At 39.3% G+C, this 23,235-nt stretch overlaps 1 protein-coding gene and 1 pseudogene across 8 annotated transcripts in view; both read left to right on the forward strand.

Annotated features, from left to right (window-relative positions):
* AGBL2 (AGBL carboxypeptidase 2) overlaps positions 1–23,235 on the forward strand; it is a 63,558-nt gene that overhangs the window by 14,061 nt on the left and 26,262 nt on the right. For 5 of the 7 annotated variants that reach the window (XM_079105030.1, XM_079105029.1, XM_079105031.1 and 2 more), the window contains exons 4-6: positions 2,614–2,799; positions 7,445–7,552; positions 20,960–21,113. In XM_079105030.1, coding sequence (XP_078961156.1) covers positions 2,614–2,799; positions 7,445–7,552; positions 20,960–21,113 — 448 coding nt within the window. The remainder of the gene's footprint in view (positions 1–2,613; positions 2,800–7,444; positions 7,553–20,959; positions 21,114–23,235) is intronic. The other 2 variants (XM_079105033.1, XM_079105032.1) reach the window with 2 other exon arrangements.
* Positions 11,854–15,934, forward strand: LOC306640263 (myeloid leukemia factor 2-like; annotated as a pseudogene). Its single transcript has one exon. The product of its transcript is annotated as a myeloid leukemia factor 2-like (transcript).

Here is a 23,235-nt window from a genome sequence, read left to right on the forward strand (position 1 = left end):
ACTGTTTTTCCATTCCCACCTCCTCCCACCTGTTTTTTTAAAGGATGTGTAAGTTTAGAAAATTCAAACGACAGGAAACACACACATACACACACACACAAAAAAAAAAACAAAAAACAAAAACAGGACTAGGGTTGTAGTTTTAGTGGTAGAACACTGGCCTGGCATTTGCAAGGCCACAAAAAGAAAAAGATAAGGAAAAAAAGAAAAAACATAAATGAAAACTAAAAGCCCTCCCTCTCCCACCTTTAATATGGTTACTATTTTTATAGTTCTTTTAAGTGGAAAAGTCGGGGAAAAGGTATATCTTTCTGTACCTATATAGTTTTTCACTTTTTTTTTTTTTCTGTTTTTGGAGGGGGGCGGTACTGGGGATCAAACCCAAAGGCACTTTACCACTGAACCATATCCCCAGCCCTTTTATTTTGTATTTCGAGACATGGCCTCACAGAGTTGCTGAGGTGGGCCTTGAATTTGGGATTCTCCTGCCTCAGACTCCCCAGTCACTGGGATTACAGGCATATTCAACTGTTTCCAACTTCATTTTGATTTTATACAGACAGTCCCTTCTGCCCCAGTATTAGGGATCCAGGGCCTTGTACATGCTAGGAAGTGCTCTACCACAGAGCTACATTCCTGGCCAATACAGGGATCACATACATAATCTCCTTTGATCTTTGTCTTGTTTAATAATGCAAAGAGATAACTATAATAATGCAAAGAGAAGAGATAGAGAGATCCTTTTCACATAAGCACCCAAAACCACAAACAACAACAAAAAAAATTTTTAAAGGCACTAATGGTATTTCTTCTCATTAGTGTATCATGATTATTTTAACTCCCCTTTTGATGGATGCCTTGGTTGTTTCTACTTTTTTTGTTATTCGAACATTACTGCAATGAGCATCTTTTAATTTTTAAAAAAAATTTTTAAGTTGTAGATAGACACAGTGCCTTTATTTATTTATTTTTTTTTAGATGGTGCTGAGAATTGAACCCAGTACCTCACACGTGCTAGGCAAACTCTCTACCACTGAGCCACAACCCCAGCCCACAGTGAGCATCTTTATATGTGTATTTTGACAAATTTTTGTAATCAAACCTCTAAGGTAAATTCTTAGCAGTGGGTTTGGTAGATCAGAAAGTATTATAGAGTCCAAGGGGCTTAAGCTCAGTGGCAGAGCTCTTGCCTGGCATGTGTGAAGCCCTAAGTTTGAATACCAGCACTGAAAACAACAGCAGCAGCAGCAACAAAGTATTGTAAATCTTACTAGCTACTACCAACTGCTTTTGAGAAGATTGCACCAATTTAACCTCTTTTCAGCAGTTTCTGAGAGTACCTGTTTTGCTAGGATGAGTGGAAACTCATGTAAATGTTTTTTTTACCCATTAAGTTAAAAAAAGTATCTGTCACTTTGATTTCCGTTTCTGTAATTGTGAGTGAAATCCAGTAGTTATTCCATTTTTTCAAATGTTCATTGCTTTTTCTCCCCCACTAAATTATGGTGTAAAGATAGAAATGTAGCAGGATGGGGTGGCTTACTCTTGTAATCCCAGTGGCTCGGGAGGCTAAGACAGGAGGATCACCAGTTCAAAGACAGCCTCAGCAAGCGGCAAGGCCCTAAGCAACTCAGCAAGACCCTGCCTCTAAATAAAATATATAAAAAGGCTGGAAATGTGGCTCAGGGGTTAAGTACCCTTGGGATCAATCCCAAGTACCGAAAAAAGGATAGATAGATGGAAAGAAAGAAAGAAAGAAATGCTGAGGCCCAAATTGGGATGAGAGGTGAGAAGGAATGAGGAATAGTGGGCAGAAAAGAGGAGGACAAAGACCCTAGGACAAGTGTGCCTTCTTTTCAAGGGCCTGTTTATCATCAGCTCTACACATTCAGGTAGAGGCTGTAAGCAGAGGTATTTCATGTCCTTCCAGACCAGGAATTTCAGAATTGGTGAGAATGTGTCTTCTCCTCCTCTCCCCACCAGAGCCAGAATTGCCTCAGACCTGGAATTCACATCTGGTGGGCGCTGAGAGGCCTTCAGACTGCGGTTCCCACTTTCCTTTCCTTGTCTGTCTTTTGTCTCATTTCCTCCCCTGCCTTTCTGAAAGCTCTTGTTTTATTCTCATTTTTCTCACCCCCTCTTCCTACAAACTCTTTTTCTCTTCTGTCCCTTTCCATCCTCTTTATTTTCTAAGTCCCTTTGAACTTTCAGATGGATATATCATGGACCCGGAATCTAATTTGTAGTTTGTTTCACTATAATTAATAAATTTTATATATTTTTTTCTGAACAAAATAAAATAGTACGACATATTAAGTATCTTTTTGTCAAAATGTCTTGGACTTAATAATTTAAATTTTTTTCTAACTTACTCTGAAGCTTTATATTTAAATATTTAAAGGATTATGAGAATTTTAATATAACATTTTATAATTTCAAATCTATTATCCTGGACTAAATCTCCTTCTTAAAGGATAAATGTATCATAGGACTAGACATCTGTGCTAATATTTTAATACAGTGCTTAAGAGTTCCTTAGCTGGTAGGGATGAGCAATAAAGTTCACAAGGAGAAAAAGAAAGTTGTTCATGCATTTCCTCTTCCTTTTGGCAGATTCGCTTATGTTGAGTTCGCCACTTCTTAGGAGCAAACAGCTTCTTTTTGATGAGTTGAACCAAGTAAACCCACGTCTTCGAGAACCTCGAGAACTCTTTGCCTTTTTCTCTAGTAAAGGAACACTTCAGGCTCCAAGATGGCCAATAGAATGTGAGGTCATCAAAGAAAGCATTCATCATATTGGTAATACAACTTATGTGTAGTCTTTTTGCTGTTCTGCCTGACTGTTTCAAGGCCTTAGAATTTAAAGTTCTGTATTCTGAAGTATGCGACAGGACAGAGTCAACGTCAATAACTCGCCCTGAAATGATTAAGCTCTGGGAAACTGATATACATTCATCATTGAAAAGTTACATCAAACTGTAAACTGGAGGTTTTTGAAATGGGAACATACCTTCCTAGAGGCCCAAATGTATAAATGCTTACATGATTTTTTGTTAGTTTGTTTCAGGATTAATATGCTTGCTTGATTTTTTTGTTGTTGTTTTGTTCTTTTTTTTTTAGCTTGCATTACTGATCTTATTTGTAAGCTCCATTTATTTATTTATTTTGGTACTAGGGATTGAACCCAGGGGTGCTTGACCACTGAGTCAAATCTCCTGCCCTCTTTTTATTTTTTATTTTTATTTTATTTATTTATTTTTATGTGGTGCTGAAAATCGAACCCAGCACCTCACACATGCAAGGCAAGTGCTCCACCACTGAGCCCTGACTCCAGCCCTTATTTTTTATTTTGAAGCAGGGTCTCGTAAAGTTACCTATGGCCTCCTTGCTAAGTTGCTGAGACTGGCTATGAACTTGAGATCCTCCTGCCTCAACCTCCTGAAGTCATTGATTGGTGATTGGGATTACTGGCATGCACCACCACACCTGGCAACATGCACAATTTTTTTTTTTTTTTTTTTTTTTTTTTGGCCATGCTGGGGATTGAACCCAAGGACTTGTGTTTGCGAGGCAAGCACTCTACCAACTGAGCTATATCCCCAGCCCAACATGCACAATTTATATGGTCTAAACATTTTTCTTTTCAACTAGTTTTCCATAAATATTAAAATATCAGAGTACTTATTTTTTCTAAGTTTTCAAAATCATTAGATTTTTGTTTTTAGATTTAAAGGAAAAATAAAACCAAGCTACTATACTTATAATTTATCAAAATATTTTTTCAATAAAAATGTCTAGCAACAGAGTGAGACCCTGTCTCTAAATAAAATACCAAATAGGGCTGGAGATGTGGTTCAGTGATTGAGTGCCCCTGAGTTCAATCCCTGGTACCAAAAAAAAAAAGTAAAAATAATTTACATAGTGTAATGAATTAATATGAGGTCAAAATTCACAATTGCACATTCCTAAAAATTCCAGGTAGCTTCTTCAAAATTTAATCAGTTTTTGAACATGATTTATAGATGTCCAATGTATGTAGTTTTCCTCAGTGTGATAGTTTGGAGGTGCTGCTTGAATGTTCTCCAAGTCAAGTGCAGAATCTGTCTCTTCATCAATTTCTTCAATGACTGCAACATTGTCACCTCTTAACAAGCCCTAGTCCCACTTGCTCTACTGCCTGTGAAGAGCTGAATGTTGATTCCTGACTTTCATCCAAAATCAAATTAATGATCTAGTCAAAACCTTTCAGTGACCCCACAGTCATTTCCCATCAGAAGTAATAGCAGCAACAGTTCAGTTGATGCAGTTCTCCAAGGAAGGCATTGTGTTACTTGGCCTAGAAATTCTGGGCAACCGAATTGTGTTTTTATAGTCTTGGTATAATTGATGAAAGCTATATATTCCAGAATAGTTTCTTACTGTTTTTAACTATATTTTGAGTTTGAGTTTATTCAAGTTTTGGGGGGAATGATATAGTCTTTTTATGACATTAATGGCCATAAAAATGAAGCAAACGCAATCTTTTTTCTTTTTTATACTTTTTTTAGTTGTCAGTGGACCTTTATTTTATTTATTTATATGTGGTGCTGAGAATTAAACCCAGTACCTCACACATGCTAGGCAGGCGCTCTACCACTGAGCTACAACCTCAGCCTAAGCACAATCTTTTCTTGTGTGTGTGGTACTGGGGATCGATCTCAGGGTCTCATGCGTGATAGTCAAGTGCTCTACCACTGAGCTATACCCCTAGCCCATGATCTTTTGCCTCTGTTTTATGAAGCATTTACAGAAGTGGCTTATGTGAAAAAGTGGAGACTTCTAACTACTAGAATATTAATCTACCAAACAATAAGTCTGTGCTTTAAGCTTCTGGATAAATGATTGGTTGTTTTGTATTTTTCCACTGCCTCCTTATAATATTCAATTAATGCATATTAGCATTCACCATATGCTAACCAAAATGCTTGGTGGTAGAGCTATAATGATGAGCAAGGTGGAGGTTCCCAGTGCTCACAGACTAGTGGGGACACTGAGCATTTACCAAGCAATTATATGGAGCTAGGTTCCTCTAGGGATATCTGTTCAGCCTAGAGATCACTTTAAGTTTCCAAAAGGAGTTGACATGTAAGCTGAGCTCCAAAGGATGATTTAGAAGTGACCCTTCTAACTGGAGAGGATCTGGGAAAAACATTTGGAAGAAACACAAAGAATATGGCATGTTTTAGGAACCATGGGGCATTGAACATGAGAGACGAGATGAGAGGCTGCAAATACTTGCAGGGCCCACTTAGTATTCTCAGCTAGGGATAGCACTGCACTTGGGGTGTGTGGAAATGGGGGAGGAGGGGTTTTGATTTGGCACAATGACTGAGACCTAAGATCATCATGTACTCTGTAGTTTTTATATACAAGTCCAATTTGATCTGGTCAGACAATAGGAATTTGCTCTTCCCTATATAAAAAGAGTGAAAATGAGTGGGTACCAAACAAAGATAGAATTCCAAGGTTTTTTTTTTTTTTTTTTTTTTTTTTCAGTGTTGGGGATTAAACTCAGAACCTAATGTATAGTAGGCATGTGTTCTGCTGCTAAACTATATCCTCAGCCTTCATATGGGTATTTAGAACTTGATCTAAGATGTACACGGAAAAAAACACCAAAAAACAAAAAACCCTAGGATTACAGGCATGTACCACTGTGCCCGGCTAAAATTGTAGATCTTAAAAAGCAGTTGTGGGGTGGGGTATTGGGATTAGACTCAGGGGCACTTACCACTGAGCTATATTCCCATCCCTTTTCCTTTTTTTTTTTTTTGGCGGTGCTGGGGATCGAACCCAGGGCCTTGTGCTTGCAAGGCAAGCACTCTACCGACTGAGCTATCTCCCCAGCCCCATTCCCAGCCCTTTTTAGAATTTTTAAACTTTGAGACAGGGTCTTTCTAAGTTACTGAGGCTATCTTTTAAAATTTTTATTGATTTTTTTTTAGTTGTAGATGGACACAATATATTTATTTTATTTATTTATTTTTATGGGGTGCTGAGAATTGAATCCAGTCCCTCACACGTGCCAGTCGAGTGCTCTACCACAGAGCCACAACTGCAGCCCCTGAGGCTGGCTTTGAACTTGTGATCCTCCTACCTCAGCCTCCCAAAATGCTAGGACTACAAGTGAAGCAATTCTTAAAAAAAAAATTCTAGCAGCCAGACTTTGTGGCACATGCCTATAATCTCAGCAACTCAGGAGGCTGAGGTAGGAGGCTCACAAGTTGAAGGCCAGCTTCAGTGACCCTAGTGAGACCATCATCAATTTAGCAAGACCCCATCTCAAAATAAAAAGGACTAGGGATATAGCTCAGTGGTAAAGGACTCCTAGGTTCAATCCCCAGTATCCACCCAACCCACTAATTTTTTTCCAAGGAAGTTTATTACCAAGTACGTTATAGTTAAACTGAATTGCCAAAGCCTTGAAGAAAGCATCTGCCGGGTGCAGAAGTATATACCCATAATCCCAGTGACTGGAGACTGAGATAAGGAGATTGCAAGTTTAAGGCTAGTCTGGGCAACTTAGCAAGACCCTATCTCAAAATAGAGCTTTTTAAATTTTTCAAAAGCTCTGGGACAGAGCTCATTGTGAAGCTCAGTTCAATCCTCAGTAACACACACACATACCAAAAAAAAAAAAAAAAAAAAAAAAAGGAAGAAGAAGAAATTAGTATCATCATCTTGTACTGAGTTCTTTTTTTAATGTCCCTGGCTTTCATCAGTATCCATCATACTTGAAGTGGTGTTGAGAAGTTGCCCAAGTCCCATGTGAGAAATTTTTTTGGGGGGGGGGTGCCGGTGCCAGGGATTGAACCCAAGGGCACTCAACCACTGAGCCACATCCCCAGTACTATTTTGTATTTTATTTTGAGATAGGGTCTCACTGAATTGCTTATAGTGCCTCACTTTTGCAGAGGCTGGCTTTGAACTCTGAATCCTCCTGCCTCAGCCTCCAGAGCCACTGGGATTATAGGCATGCATCACCATGCCCAGTGTCAGAAATCGTTTTAATTCAGTGCTAATGAAAAAGATTTCTTTCTTTTGAAACAAATAATAGGGTTGTTTCTTTATAGTAATAAAGATATAGCTGACCACGTTTTCTTAACTTCAGGGAAGTGCAGGGCTGTTTTGAAGAGCTATTGTAGCAATTGTATTGACCTTTCAGGCTTAACTCGTGATTTAAAATTTATTATTTCATTGCATATACTTTTTGTTAAAAAAGTCTCCTTATATTCTTTATGGATAGAAGCAAGACATAATTAATTTATAAATATGCTGGAAACTTGGAGTAAGAATTTGTTTTGATTTGACCAAACTAGTCATTTGAATAATTGTTATTTTGTATTAGTTCTGATAGTACCTTTTATGTTTCTTATTTTGTGCTTTTTAAAATGCCTTCTTTCAGAGTGGGTTCCACCTCAGCCAGAATATTTCTATCAACCTACAGGAAATGAAAAAGTACCGGAAATTGTAGGAGAGGAAAAAGGCACAGTTGTCTACCATTTAGATTCAGGTATTATCATTATATTGAAAAGTGAATGATTAATCATGACAAAGTTATAATAACATATTTCCCATACTTGAGGTGATTTTAAAAATCCTTAGTTTAGTGATGAATAAACTGTCTTTTCCAGACCAATGTAAATGGGAGCCCCAATAGTCATGACTCAGTTTTAAAATTTCAAATTGCTTTTTAAAATGATGGTACATTGTACATTTTTCTTAATAGCTTTAAGTACATTTTACAGCTACTTCTCTTATTATTACCCCTGAAAATCAGACACTGAATTACCTTTGGGGGTAGCCACCCTTCTTTTCTCTACCTCCTGTTTATACTTTAGTGAGTACTTTGTTATGTGCATGTGAATGATGTCACTTGGGATATGGTTGCCTGCATAAGTTGCAGACTTCCAGGGTAGAATCCATGTCTTTCGCAAAAATATGAAGGGTATCTGCTGGGCATGGTGATGCAGGTGTGTAGTCCCAGCAGCTGGGGAGTCTGAGGCAGGAGGATCTCGAGTTCAAAGCCAGCCTCAGCAACTTAGCAAGGTCTCAAAGTCAGAAAGATCCTGTTTCAAAAAGAAAAAGGGAAGGAAACTGGGCACGGTGACTCAGGCCTGTAATCCCAGCAGCTCTGAAGGGAGGCAGGAGACTCATGTGTTCAAAAGCAGCCTCAGGAACTTAGCAAGGCCCTAAGTAACTTAGCAAGACCCTCTATCTAAATAAAATATAAAAAAGGGCTGGGAATGTAGCTTAGTGGTTAAGTGTTCCTGGATTCAATCCCTAGTACTGAAAAGAAAAAAAAAAGAAAAGGAGAAGAGGAAAGGGAGAGCAAGAAGATTGTAACCAACAAAAAAATACACGTTCTTTTCAAAAATACCTGTTAGATTTCCCAGGACAGACATATCCTAAGCCACAATGTCTTAACACATTTAAAAGGACTAAAATATTATACTATATTTTCTGACAAAATTAAATTAGAAATCAACAATAGGATAAAACCTGGGAAACCCATAAATATTTGGAAATTAAACTATATATTTCTAAATAATCTATGTGTTTGAAAAGTCACAAGATTCACGCATACAAAAATATATTAAAAAGATAGTGCACCACAATCAAGTGGGTTTTATCCCAGGGATGCAAGGTTGGTTCAACATCCTGAAATCAATAAATGTCATTCACCATACCAACAGACTTAAAGTCAAGAATCACATGATTATTTCAATAGATGCAGAAAAAGCATTCGATAAAATACAGCATCCCTTCATGCTCAAAACACTAGAAAAAAATAGAGATAGTGGGAACATTCCTTAACATTGTAAAGGCCATCTATGCTAAGCCCATGGCCAATATCATTCTAAATGGTGAAAAACTGAAAGCATTCCCCCTAAAAACTGGAACAAGGCAGAGATGCCCTCTTTCTCCACTTCTATTCAACATTGTCCACGAAACTCTAGCCAGAGCAATTAGACAGACCAAGGAAATCAAAGGGATACAAATAGGAAAAGAAGAACTCAAACTATCCCTTTTTGCTGATGACATGATTATATATTTAGAGGAACCGGAAATTCCACCAGAAAACTTTTAGAACTCAGGTGAATTCAGTAAAGTACAGGATATAAGATCAATGCTCATAAATCTATTGCCTTTTTATACACAAGTGATGAATCCTCAGAAAGAGAAGTTAGGAAAACTACCCCATTCACAATAGCCTCAAAAGAAATAAAATACTTGGGACTTGATCTAACAAGAGGTGAAAGACCTCTACAATGAGAACTACAGAACACTAAAGAAAGAAATTAAAGAAAACCTTAGAAGATGGAAAGATCTTCCATGTTCTTGGATAGGCAGAATTAATATTGTCAAAATGGTCATACTACCAAAAGTGCTATACAGATTCAGTGCAATTCCAATTAAAATCCCAATGACGTACCTCACAGAAATAGAGTGAGCAATCATGAAATTCATCTGGAAGAATAAGAAACCCAGAATAGCTAAAGCAATCCTTAGCAGGAAGAATGAAACAGGGGGTATCGCAATACCAGAACTTCAACTCTATTACAAAGCAATAGTAACAAAAACAGCATGGTATTGGCACCAAAATAGACAGGTAGAGCAATGGTACAGAATAGAGGACACAGACACAAACCCAAATAAATGCAATTTTCTCATATTAGACAAAGGTGCCAAAAATATGCAATGGAGAAAAGATAGCCTCTTCAACAAATGGTGCTGGGAAAACTGGAGATCCATATGCAGCAGAATGAAACTAAACCCCCTATCTCTCACCCTGCATAAAAATCAACTCAAAATGGATCAAGGACCTTGGAATCAGACCAGAGACCCTTCATCTTATAGAAGAAAAAGTAGGTCCAAATCTTCAACATGTCGGCTTGGGATCAGACTTCCTTAACAGGACTCCCATAGCACAAGAAATAAAAGCAAGAATCAATAACTGGGATAGATTCAAACTAAAAAGCTTTCTCTCAGCAAAGGAAACTCTCAGCATTGTGAGGAGAGAGCCTACAGAATGGGAGAAAATCTTTGCCACTCATACTTCAGATAGAGCATTTTTTTCCAGAATATATAAAGAACTCAAAAAACTCTACACTAAGAATACAAATAACTCAATCAACAAATGGGCTAAGGAAATGAACAGACACTTCACAGAAGAAGATGTACAAGCAATCAACAGATATATGAAAAAATGTTCAACATCTTTAGTAATAAGAGAAATGCAAATCAAAACTACACTAAGATTCCATCTCACCCCAATTAGAATGGCGATTATCAAGAAAACAAGCAACAATGGGTGTTGGAGAGGATGTGGGAGAAAGGTACACTCATACACTGCTGGTGGGACTGCAAATTAGTGCAGCCACTCTGGAAAGCAGTGTGGAGATTCCTTAGAAAACTTGGAATGGACCTACCATTTGACCCAGCTATCCCACTCCTCGGCCTATACCCAAAGGACTTAAAATCAGCATACTACAGAGATACAACCACATCAATGTTCATAGCGGCTCTATTCACAATAGCCAGACTATGGAACCAACCTAGATGCCCTTCAATTGATGAATGGATAAAGAAACTGTGGTATATATATACAATGGAATATTACTCAGCTATAAAGAATAATAAAATTATGGCATTTGCAGGCAAATGGATGAAATTGGAGAATATCATGTTAAGTGAGATAAGCCAATCTTAAAAATCCAAAAGAGGAATGATCTCACTGATAAGTGGATGATGACACTTAATGGGTGGTGGGAGTGGGACAAGAATGGAGGAAGGAGGGATTGTATAGAGGGAAAAGAGAAGTGGGGGGGGAGGAAAAAATAACGGAATGAATCAAACATCATTACTCTATGTAAATATATGAATATGCAAATAGTATGCTGTTATTCCATGTACAAACAGAAACAACATGTATCCCATTTGTTTACAATAAATAAATAAAGAATACAAATAACCCACTCGACAAATGGGCTAAGGAAATGGACGCTTCACAGAAGAAGATCTACAAACAATCAACAAACATGAAAAAATGTTCAACATCTTTAGTAATAAGAGAAATGCAAATCAAAACTACACTAAGATTCCATCTCACCCCAATTAGAATGGTGATTATCAAGAATACAAGCAACTGTAGGTGTTGGAGAGGATGTGGGGAGAAAGGTACACTCATACACTGCTGGTGGGACTGCAAATTAGTGCAGCCACTCTGGAAAGCAGTGTGGAGATTCCTTAGAAAACTTGGAATGGACCCTCCATTTGACCCAGCTATTCCACTCCTTGGCCTATACCCAAAGGACTTAAAATCAGCGTACTACAGAGATACAGCCACATCAATGTTCATAGCTGCTCAATTCACAATAGCCAGATTGTGGAACCAACCTAGATGCCCTTTAATTGATGAATGGATAAAGAAACTGTGGTATATATATACAATGGAATATCACTCACTATAAAGAATAATAAAATTATGGCATTTGCAGGCAAATGGATGAAATTGGAGAATATCATGCTAAGTGAGATAAGCCAATCTCAACCAAAGGACGAACGATCTTACTGATAAGCAGATGATGACACAATGGGGAGTGGAAGGGGGGCAAGAATGGAGGAAGGAGGGACTGTATACAGGGAAAAGAGGGGTGGGAGGGGTGGGGGGGAGGAAAAAATAACAGAATGAAAAAAAACTATTACCCTATGTAAATGTATTACACAAATGATATGCCTCTACTTCATGTCCAAACAGAGAAACAAGATGTATCTCATTTTTTTAACAGTAAAAATAAATTTTAAAAAAAGTCTCAAGATTCAGCTTTATTAGCGCCCACCTGTAATCCCAGCAACTCGGGAGACAGGCAAGAATATCACAAGTTTGAGGCCAGCCTCAACAACTTAGTGAGACTCTGTTTCAGTATAAAAAGGACTAGGGATGTAGCTCAGTGGTAAAGCACCCCAGCTTGTTTACCCATCTATTATCCCCATCCCCAGTTGGTGGAGATTGTGGGGAAAGAAACCCTCATTCCTGGTTGGACCTTCTCATGGTACTGGGGATAGCAATATGGGCCACATCCTCAAAACTCTGTGGTTGTGATTTATTTTGTCTATCTTTCAACTCCCTGAGGACCCAGAGCAAACACTGACTTTTGTTTCTCTTATCTGGTTGGAACAGTTTTACCAAGTGGCATCTGTCAAAAACAATTAAAGACATACACTACCTACTGCCACTTGGGCCAAGGGATGTCAGGGGGGGAAAGCAAGACAGGCCCAAAAGCCTGGGAAGGAAGAGGTGAGGAGAAAGATTCTTCTTGTGGGGATGGGGATGAGGTTCTGGAAGTGTTACCACATACATCAAAGAATGTGACATGCATAGGCTAGACCCATTTGGAAAAGACCTGAGAAGATCGTAGACTTGCACTTCTGGTTGGACTTTGGGTGGACTTTGGGCTTTGTGTAGGAAGGAGGTGAATGAAGGCTTAGGGTGAGTTGTTTATGGGCTGGATTAGTATTAAGGAGTGCACTGCCTCAGCCAATCTGCAAAGGCTAGGAAAGATTTGTGGCGTTTTTTTTTTTTTTTTTTTTTTTCTCTTTTTTCATTTGCTTGTTTGTTTACAGTACTGTGGATTGGACCCAGGGGCATTCTACCACTGAGCCATGCTCCCCCATGCCCCACTCTTCTTTTCTTTTCTTTTTGAGACAGGGTTTTGTTAAATTGCTGAGTCTGACTTCAAACTTGATCCTGTTGTTTTAGCCTCCTGAGCTGCTGGGATTATAGGTGTGTGCCCCCACACCTAGTGTTTTGTTTTTGTTTTAGCTCCAGGTATTTAAGGTTATATCTGTCAGTTCACTGGTTGACCACTGATTGAATGTAACAAAGACTAAATGACTACACATGACAAGGAGTAATATTCTAATGGTAAATGAATAAAAGCATTCCCTCTAGGATCAGGAAAAAGATGAAAAAACACCCACTTTTACTACTACAATTCAACATTGTGTTAGAAGTTCTAGTCAAACAATTAGATCAGGGGGAAAAAGACTAAAGACCTAAAAAATGGAAAGGCATTCCATGTTCACAGATTGGAAGATTTAAATTTGTTAAGATGGCAGTACTACTCAAACATCTACAAATTAAATAAAAATCCTATCAGAATTTCATAACTGTAAAGAAAAATTTCCAATGACCTTTTATGCAGAAATGGAAAAGGTGACCCTCAAATTCATATGGAATTACAAGAGTCCATATTGAAAAAGAAATGAAAAATTGGAGGACTTCCTAATTTTATAATATGCTACAAAAATATGGCAATCAAAACTATATAGTACTGGCACAGAATTGGCACATAGATCAATAGAATTGAATTGAGAGCCCAGAAATAAATCTATACCAGAATGATCAGTTGGTTTTCAACAAGGTTGCTGAGACTCTTCAGTGGGGAAAGAATAATCTCTTTAATAGTTGATTCTGGAGCAACTGAATATGCACATGCCGAAGAATGAAATTGAATCTGTACTTCACACCATGTTAAAAAAATTAAAGTGGATATTCTGACTTAAGTAGAAGTTCTAAAACTATAAATATTTTAAGAAAACGTAGGTGTAAGGCTGGGAATGTAGCTTGGTGGTAAAGCAATTGACTAGCATGCATGAGGCCCTGGGTTCAATCCCCAGTACTGCAAAAAATAAAAAAAAAAACAGATGTAAACTTGGATTTGGCGACACAGTCTAAAATGTAAGACCAAAGACAATTCAGAGGGTTGGAGACATAGCTCAGAGTGGTAAGAGTATTGACTAGCATGGGCAAGGCCCAGGGTTTGATCCCAAGCAGTGAAAAACAGAGGCATGATTCATAAAAGAAAAAATTGATAAATTGAGCTTTATCTAAATTAAGAACTTCTCACTATTGAGAAGATATCATTGGAGCTGGGGAGGTAGCTTCATGGTAGAGCTCTTGCCTCGAACATGTGAGGTATTGGGTTCCATCCTAAGCACCACATAAAAATAAATAGAGATATTATGTTCATCCACAACTAAAACAAATTTTTTTTAAAGATATCATTAAAAATGATAGGCTGGAAGGTACAGAGGTGGCAGTTGAGGAAGGAGGCGGTGCAGGAGGCTGTGGAGCTCAAGTCTGGAGCTCAAGTCAGGACCATCCCCGGCCACAATCCTGAGCCTGTAGCGCACTGACAAGCAAAAGTGGCTAGATGGACTGCTGAGCCTGAGTCAGAGACCATTTGGAGCCCCCTGGAGCTGAGATCAGGGTGTTCCGCTTCATGAAGGACGTGGAGCCTGAGGATCCCATGTTCCTGATGGATGACCACTTGTCAGCTTGTGAGCCTCATGTTGTCAGGTGGCTTTGGATATAGCCCCTTCCCTAGCATCACAGGTAGCAACATGCAAGGGACCTGGCGTGCCAGCTACAGGATGCAGGCTGGGGCTGTCTCCCCCTGGGATGCTGAAAATGTTGGGTGGCTTCATGAACATGTTTGGGATGCTGAACGACATGATTGGGAATATGGAGCACATGGTAGCTGGAGGCAATTGCCAGACCTTTTCATCCTCCACTGTCATCTCCTACTCCAGTACCGGTGACGGTGCCCCCAAGGTATATCAGGAGACATCAGAAGATGCGCTAAGCACCAGACAGGATCCGGGAGACACAGAGAGCTTTCCGGGACTCAGACAGTGGACTAGAGCGGATGTCCATTGGGCATCATGTCTGGAACAGGACTTGCATCCTCCTGAAATCACTGCACAGGAGACAAGGAGGAACAGCAGGCCTGTGTCAACCTGGATGAGAGTGAGGCAGCAGTATTTGATGAGTGGCAGCAGAAGAAATCCAGATTCCAGCAGCAGTGCCCTTTGGAATTTTGATGGTGTGAGACATCTGTAAGAGTGCGGGTTGAAGGGCTGAGGGGCCTCCCCTCCTGGCCATCCAGGGACCTGCGACCCGCACTCCTCACAGTCCTGCCTCTATGACTGGTGAAAGCCCTAGGTCCTCAGCCTTTCTTGTATAGGCTAAGAGGCTGAAAAATCAACCCCTGAACAACCTTTCCTGCCCAACTCCTACCCCCAATTTAGTATTAAATTAACAGGCAAGCTGGCCCACCTCTCCCTGGGGGTCTCAGGGAGAATCTTACACTGCCCGATACCTACATTTTGTCTTTAATTCCCCTTACCACAATGACTCCATTTGTCCTACTATCCACTAACTTGATTTTTCCTTTTGCTGTTCATCTTCAAACCTCATTTTCCCCCTTGTACCCCTGCCATTAATCGAAGGGGTGAGCTCTGGGTGTAGAGACCTTCTCCATCCCTCAGCTACCCTGGATCTTTGCCCACATCTTCCTCAGAGACCAACTACAGGAACCATAGTCCTGTCCAGGGCTGTGGAGGGAGCAAACTGTTTCCCAACTCTGTCTCCTCCTCCCCACCCTCCCATCCACACACATTACAAAAACCTTCCCTACACCCTTCTTTGCCTTTATTTCTTGGTTTGTACAAACTGTAACTAGGTGTTTATAGAATAAAGAATAATAATAATAAAAAGACCAAGTAAGAAAAATAAATAAATAAAGGTATTGTGATCATCTCCAACTGAAAATATGTATACATTTTAAAACTGATAGGAGAAAAGAGTTGCAGATAAACCTTTTTTTTTCTTTTATGGCACCAGGAATTGAACCCAGTGGCACTCTACCACTGAGCTACATTCCCCAGTTCTTTCAATTTTTTATTTTGAGATAGCGCCTTGCTAAATTGCCCAGGCTGGCTTCCAGCTTGCAATCCTCCTACCTCAGTCTCCTGAGTAGTAACTGGAATTATAAGAGTCTGACACCATGCATGGCATTAATCATGGATTTTGTTTTGTTTTGTTTTGTTTTACAGCAGGTTTATTGCAAAAGCAACAGAGATAAACTTCTCCAAAGAGAAGGGACCCCAGAGATGGGAATCTGGTCGGGGAGTTTTGGCCTGATCTTTTTATGGTCTCTGGAATTTCCTCCTTTCCTTATCTCCTCCCCTGTCCATGCTCTCCTCATTATTACTTATTGGTGCCCCCTCTGTCCAAGTATCTGTTTTAGTTTCTCTTTTGGATCCCCCACTTAGAAGCATAAGTACAGAAGTGTCTGTCTGATTGGATCCCCACTTGTGTCCAGGAGCACTTTCATAAAGCAGGAAGTTGACCTCATCAGAAAACCCTCTCCCTGCTCCTTTGTTCTGCTCCTGCCCCTGACCTCCTCACTTGCCATCTTGCCTTGGCTGCCTAAGTCCTCTATCTCCCTCATTTCCCTCTAGAGGATACCCTGACTACTGTTGGGAGTTGGAGTGAAGACTGCTCTAGCTATTTCAGACTGATGAGAGGCATTGTCAGAGCAATCAGACTATCCTTCTGAGGAGGGTCTAGGACAAGTGGGAAGCAGCAGGCTGATCCAGAGGCTAAAGTTGATGATGTATACGTCACTGGATCTGTTGAGAGGTCTGTGGTAGAAGTCCAGAGGGATGTCCATTCAGGCTCCATTTGTAGAACCATCTGAAGTTTTATTGTCTCTTTGAGTCAATGGTTTCTGTCTGGGATGAGTCCTCCATTCTGTTACCATCTAGGAGTGCTGGGTTCATTGCCTCTGTTCAGCAAAGAATGGAAGAACAGGGCACAGAGATAGCAAGCAGCAGGTTTATTGCAAAAGCAACATGGGCTTCTCTGAAGACAAGGGGCCCCAGAGCTGTAAATCCTGCATAAATCATGCTTTTTGATAAAGGACTCATCCAGAATCCATGATAAGAACACAACTAAAAAGTGGGCAAAAGATTTGAATATTTTGCCAAATAAAATATACACATGACTTACAAGCATAGGAAAAAAGTTCAACATCATTAGTCATTAAGGAAATGCAAATTTATGGTGCACATCTGTAATCCCAGCAGCTTGGGAGACTGAGGCAGGAGAATCACAAGTTCAAAGCCAGCCTCAGCAACTTAATAAGGCCCTAAGCAACATAGTGAGACCCTGTCTCTAAATAAAAATATTAAAAGGGCTGGGGATGTGGCTCAGTGATTGAACACCTCTGGGTTCAATCCCAGTCCCCCCCCCCCCAAAAAAAAAAACAAAAACAAATTTTAAACTGGAGGTGCTTTTCATACTCACTAGAAGAGCTATTATAAAAAGATGAACATGGGCTGGGATTGTGACTCAGTGGTAGAGCACTTACCTAGCATGTGTGAGGCACTGGGTTGATTCTCAGCACCACAAATAAATAAAATAAAGGTCCATTGATAACTAAAAAAACATTAAAAAGATAAACATTACCAAGTCTAGGGAGAATGTGGAGCAGGTGGTAACAGAAACATTTCAGACAGAAATAAGGAACATAATATTAAAGAATAAGAAACAAAAAAAGTCTATGAACCTTTCCAAGAAAGGGGAAGTTAAGTGAATAATAGGATGCACCTTGGTAATAGGCATGGACATGGGGAGATAGAGAAGCTGCCCATAGGACACTGTTGGTCATCACCCCAAGTCATCTGATGCTCATGCCCATACACGCACACACCAGGGCTAGACAAAACTTTTTAAAAGTTCTCTACAGTTGGGAAATACTGTCTTAAAATAGCATAATTTCATAGTTTCAAAACCAAGCTTTTCTAAATAATAATGATCAGAAAGGAAATCTATTTTATTGAAGGAGGAGTATATACCAAGTTTAGTTAGAATGTATTTTCAGTGAATTTAGGGGAGGCTCTTAGAGAAACAGGAGAGAGGAACTTCATGGTTTTTACCTTACTAGAAGTAGAAGAATAAAATGAACTAAGCAGAGGGTCTAACTAAAATATAAAGTACACAACTTCACTCCTAATTGCCTTGATTCTAATTTTTCCTCATGTTAATGTTGTGACAAAAAAAGTAAATGCAATGAAGTAAATAAAGTGAAGCAAACTACAATCTACCCAGCTCCACTTTATGGAGTGTCTGAAACAGTTCCAGAGACACTAGACAAAGGATGCCTTCACAAGTGAATAGACTTGGGTTATCTTCTGATAAGGCAGCTTTTGTGAATTGTTCAGTTGACCTCTTAACATGCGCCTGTGATGGCTGCCTTGATCATCTTGTCCCTCGGATTCATTGAGAAGAGTTGAGGGGGGCTGGGGAGATAGCTCAGTCGGTACAGTGCTTGCCTTGTAAGCACAAGGCCCTAGGTTCGATCCCCAGCACCCAAAAAAAAAAAAAAGAAACGAGAAGAGTTGAGGCTGGGGATGTAGCTCAATAGTAGAGTACTTGCCTAGTGTGCACACAGCCCTGGGTTTGATCCCCAGCACTGGGGGGTGGGGTAAAAAAGTTGAGCCCAACTTATTGAAAGAATGAAGAAACAAACTGAGAATTGAGGGTGGGGGTTCCAGGAGGATTCAGAAATTCATTGGTTTGGGAATTCCCAAGCAACTATATGCTATGAGAATGTTGGGGGAACAAGAAGAAAGGTGTTCACTTTTTTGTTTTTGTTTTGTGGGATTAAAACCAGGGCATTCTACTACTGAGCTATACCCTCATCCCTTTTTATTTTATTTTTTTTAAATTTTGAGACAGGTTCTCTGAGTTGCTGAGGCTGGCCTCAACCTGAGATCCTTCTACCTCATCCTCCTGAGTCACTGGCATTACAGGCTTGTACTATAAAATCCTACAAGAATTTGATTTTTAAGAAAGGTTACCATGAACTATAAATTGGCTCACCTTAATCTTCCTTTAAGATACCCAAGAAAATATTGAAAAGTGTACATTAATAATATTTGATTACTGATCTTTACAATTCCATGAAGAGACCAAATCACATGGGGCCCCAGCTTTTAGTTGGATTGTATGTCCCCTTGATTCTGTTTCTGCTCCTCTTCTGTGCTTTTCTTCTTTTGTTCACTTCTTTTTTTTTTTTTCCACATTTTTTATTGGCACATTATAGTTGTATATGGTGATGGAATTTGTTGCTACATATTCATACATGCACACAATATAACAATATCACTTGCCAGTACCACTCCCCAGCACTTCCCGCCTTCTGCCCCACCTCCCTTTTGTTCACTTTTACCTCCTTGCTTTCTCCTTTGCGCTAGTTGGTTGTCCAGGTGTTTATTATCTAACTTTTCACAGTAGCACAGTTGCATATGGAAGCAAAAGCCCTCATATGGACATGTTTGCTAAGGAACTGGCTGGTTATTTGTTTAACGCTAGGATCTAGCCTGCCCTATGATCTAGCCTGCCCTATGATCAACAGCTTTATCAGTCTCTTGCCATTTGGTACATATTGTTGATATCTGACAGTATAATACAAATAGAATAAAAATTACTTGTAAAGTGAAATTGTGATCTTTATAAGAAATTCAGGGTTTTATGAAGCTGATGAACATTAAAGAATTGAATCAAAAAGCTTTTGACAAATAAGGATCTGGAAACTTTTCATCAGTTAACAAAGAGAAAGCCAAAGAAAGATGACAAAATAGGTCACAATAATAACAATATTGTGGAATAAAGAGAAGTGAAGCTCTAAATATTTTTGTAAATAGAACTATAAAAGTAGAAAATGTTAAATGGCACCCTCACTGAGTCTGTCTGAATGATTACAACTCCACCAAAAAAAAAAAAAGACAGAAAGAAAGAAAAAGAAAATCAACAACAGCTGGGTGCAGTGGGACGTATCTGTAATCCCAGGTACTCTGGAGGCTAAGGCAGGAAGCCAGCCTAGGCAACTTAGTGAGAGGGACCCTGCCTCAAGAGAAAAAAATAAAAAAACAGGACTGGAATATAACATGGTGGTAGAATTCTTTGTTTGTTTTTTGGTGCTGGGGATCGAACCCAGGGGCTTATGGTTACAAGGCAAGCACTCTACCAACTGAGCTATCTCCCCAGCCCCAGAATTCTTGCCTAGCATACCCAATGCCCTGGATTCAATCCCCAGTATTAAAAAAAAAAAAAAAAAAAAAATCTACTGGGGTATGGGAAAGTAGCTCAGTGGAAGAGTGTTTACTTAGTGTACATATGGGTTTGATCCCCAGCATTGTAAAAATAAATAAATAATTCAGCAGTTGATTCTTTTTGCGGGGAGGCACTTGACCACTGAGCCACATCCCCAGCCCTATTTTGACACTATTTCTCAATGAGTTGCTTAGTGACTCTCAATCCTCCTGCCTCAGCCTCCACTGTGCTGGGATTACAGGCATGGGCCACCACACCCAGCTGTATTATTATTAATATTAGTATTAATAGTAGAAGTAGTAGTAGTAGAATAAGATTGCAAATATTTTTAAGTTCTCCATGGAAAGTAGTTGAAATAGCATTGTCTGATTACATTCAAGTTTAAGCATTGAGAATATTATGTCTTATCAACATCCTTTTAAATTAGGATTTTGATTGGGACAAGACGCACCTGAGATGCTAAGGGCAATTTGTGAAGCAAAAGGAAGCGGTCTGGGGCTGGGGTTCTGGCTCAGTGGTTAAGCACTTGCTTAGCATGTGTGAGGCACTGGGTTCGATCCTCAGCACCACTTAAAAATAAAAAATAAAATAAAGGTTAAAAAAATGTTCAAAGAAATAATTTATAGCTTTATTTAAAAAAAAGGAAGTGTTCTAAACTCTTAAAGACTTCAAAGTAATGCATTGTTGAAAATTAAGTCTCAGCAAGGACAATTGAAAATTTAAACATTTATTGCTGTCAACCTAGGGTAGTGCTGATCAGGTAGAGGGTCCACACACGGTCTAGCCTGGTGCTGCCAGGCCCTGATGGGCAAAGCAACCTGAGATTAAACCAGGCGCAGGAGCAGCTTGGCCAAGACGAGATAGCTGAAACGCTTCCTGAGGGGTTCAGTAAGTAGGTGCTGAATGAATGGATTGAGTGGAACCTGACCTAAAGATGTCTCTTATCTACAGTGCCCACTGAAGGTTCCTATTTCACTGGTTCAAGAGTGGGAGGCAAACGAGGAATTATCAAGGAAATTTCTGTCACATTGCAAGGACCAGAAGATAATACTCTACTCTTTGAATCAAGGTTTGAGAGTGGGAATCTGCAAAAAGCTGTCCGAGTGTGAGTAACCAGGAATTTCCGGATAGAATGATGACTGAGAGCCTTAGAGGTGTCTTCAGGAATGGATTCGAGGAGTGAGGAGTGTTTGCTAGAAAGAGAGGTGATGAGAAATGGTTACAAGGGTGGAGAATACAATAATTATGACTCCTCTTTTTCCCCAGAATAATGCATTTATCTAAATTGTTTCTTCTAAATCAGTTATGGTGGTGCACAGCTACTTGGGAAGCTGAGGAAGGAGGATGGCAAGTTCAAGGCCAGCCTCAGCAATTTAGCAAGACTCTGTCTCAAAATAAAAAATAAAAAGAACTGGGAATGTAGCTCAGTGGTAAAGCACCCTTGGGCTCAATCCCCAGTGCCCGCCCCCAAGTCCCATAATCAGACCTCCCAGATACAGTAACTGTTAATAGTTTTGTGTATATGCCTTAATTGTTTGTGTGTATAATTTACACAAATCATGTATTTTTAAAAATAACAATTGGATAATGCTATATGTAATGTTTTGCAAATTGCTTTTTTCCCCATTTAATAAAATGTAGGTGTTTTTCTATGGGAATATCACAGATATGCCCCCTTGGTTTTGGTTTTGGTTTGCTTTTTCAGTGCTAAGGATGGAACCCAGGGCCTCACATACTAGGCAAGTGCTTTCCCACTGAGCTACATCTGCAGCCCTGCTTCATTTTTTTGTTTTTTGTTTTTTAATTAAAATTTTTATTCTTACAGACTGCATTGTGATTCGTTGTACACAGATGGGGTGTAACTTTTCATTTCTATGGTTGTATACAATGTAGATTCACACCATTCAGGTAACCATACATATCCATAGGGTAAAACTGTCTGTCTCATTCTACTATCTTTCCTTCCCCCACTCTTCCTGCCCCATTTTCCTCTACACCATTCAATGTTCCTTTATTCTTCTCTCCCCCAGACACCACCCTGCCTTGCTATGTATCGTCATCCACTTATCAGAGAAAACATTTGGCCTTTGGTTTTTTGGGCTTGGCTTATTTCACTTAGCTTGATATTCTCCTGCTCCATCCATTTATCAGCAAATGCCATAATTTTATTCTTCTTTACGACTGAGTAATATTCCATTGTGTATATATACCACAGTTTCTTTATCTATTCATCAATTGAAGGGCCTCTTGGTTGGTTCCACAATCTAGCTATTGTGAATTGAGCAGCTATGAAAATTGATGTGGCTCCTCCTTATTTTTAATAGTGCAAGTTGGATGCAGTGGCATGCACCTATATTCCCAGCTCCTCAGGAGGCTGAGGAAGGAGGATGACTTGAGCCCAAGAGTTCAGAACTAGCCTGGACAACTAGTGAGACCCCATCTCTAAATGTTTAAATAGTGCACATCATTCTCTTGTTTGGATATTTCATTGCTTATTTACCTTGTTCCAAACTGGTAGAAATTATGATGTTTATAGTGTTTTGTTTAATCTCTGCAGAATTAACACACTTATGCATTATATTTTTAACTATTTGTGGTTTTAGGGGATGAATTCTAGAAATAAAATTGTGAGATCAAAGGGTTTAAACACTAGTTATTCCCAAATTGCCTTCTGATGTGATTCTATTTCTCATCATCAGTATATAAAAGTGTTTCTTTCCCAAAGCTGGAATAATGGCAGATAAAGGGGGAAGATGCATCTTTTTTTAACTTTTAAAAATTTTTTGTGTAGGGATTAAACCCAAGGCCTATGTGCTAAAAACACACCATACCACTGAGCTAACCCCCAGACCACATCTTGTTTTGCTTTGTATTTCTTTTATTATCCATGTGGGTGAATATCTTTTCATCTTTTATTTTATTTGCCATTTGTATTTCCTCTTTTTCAAGTTACTCTTGCATCTTTTATGCAAGGTGAATGCATTCGAGAGGTGCCCCCTCATTTTGAAATAATTGATGGCTGGAGATAAAAATAACAGAGGCTTAAGGGTCTCCTCCAAAGTGTGATCTCTAGGATAGACGGCTAGTTGCCAAAAGAGGGCTGTGACTTCCCTACCGCTCAGTATGTTTTAGAGAAATATATTGCAGTGGTTAGAAACTGCTAGTAGACACTACTCTAGAAAGATACCAAAAAGCCAAAAGAATTTAAAAGATTTTTAAAATCCTGA

The sequence above is a fragment of the Sciurus vulgaris genome (assembly GCF_902686455.1).
Source record: "Sciurus vulgaris genome assembly, chromosome: 11".
Classification (NCBI taxonomy): Eukaryota; Metazoa; Chordata; class Mammalia; order Rodentia; family Sciuridae; genus Sciurus; species Sciurus vulgaris.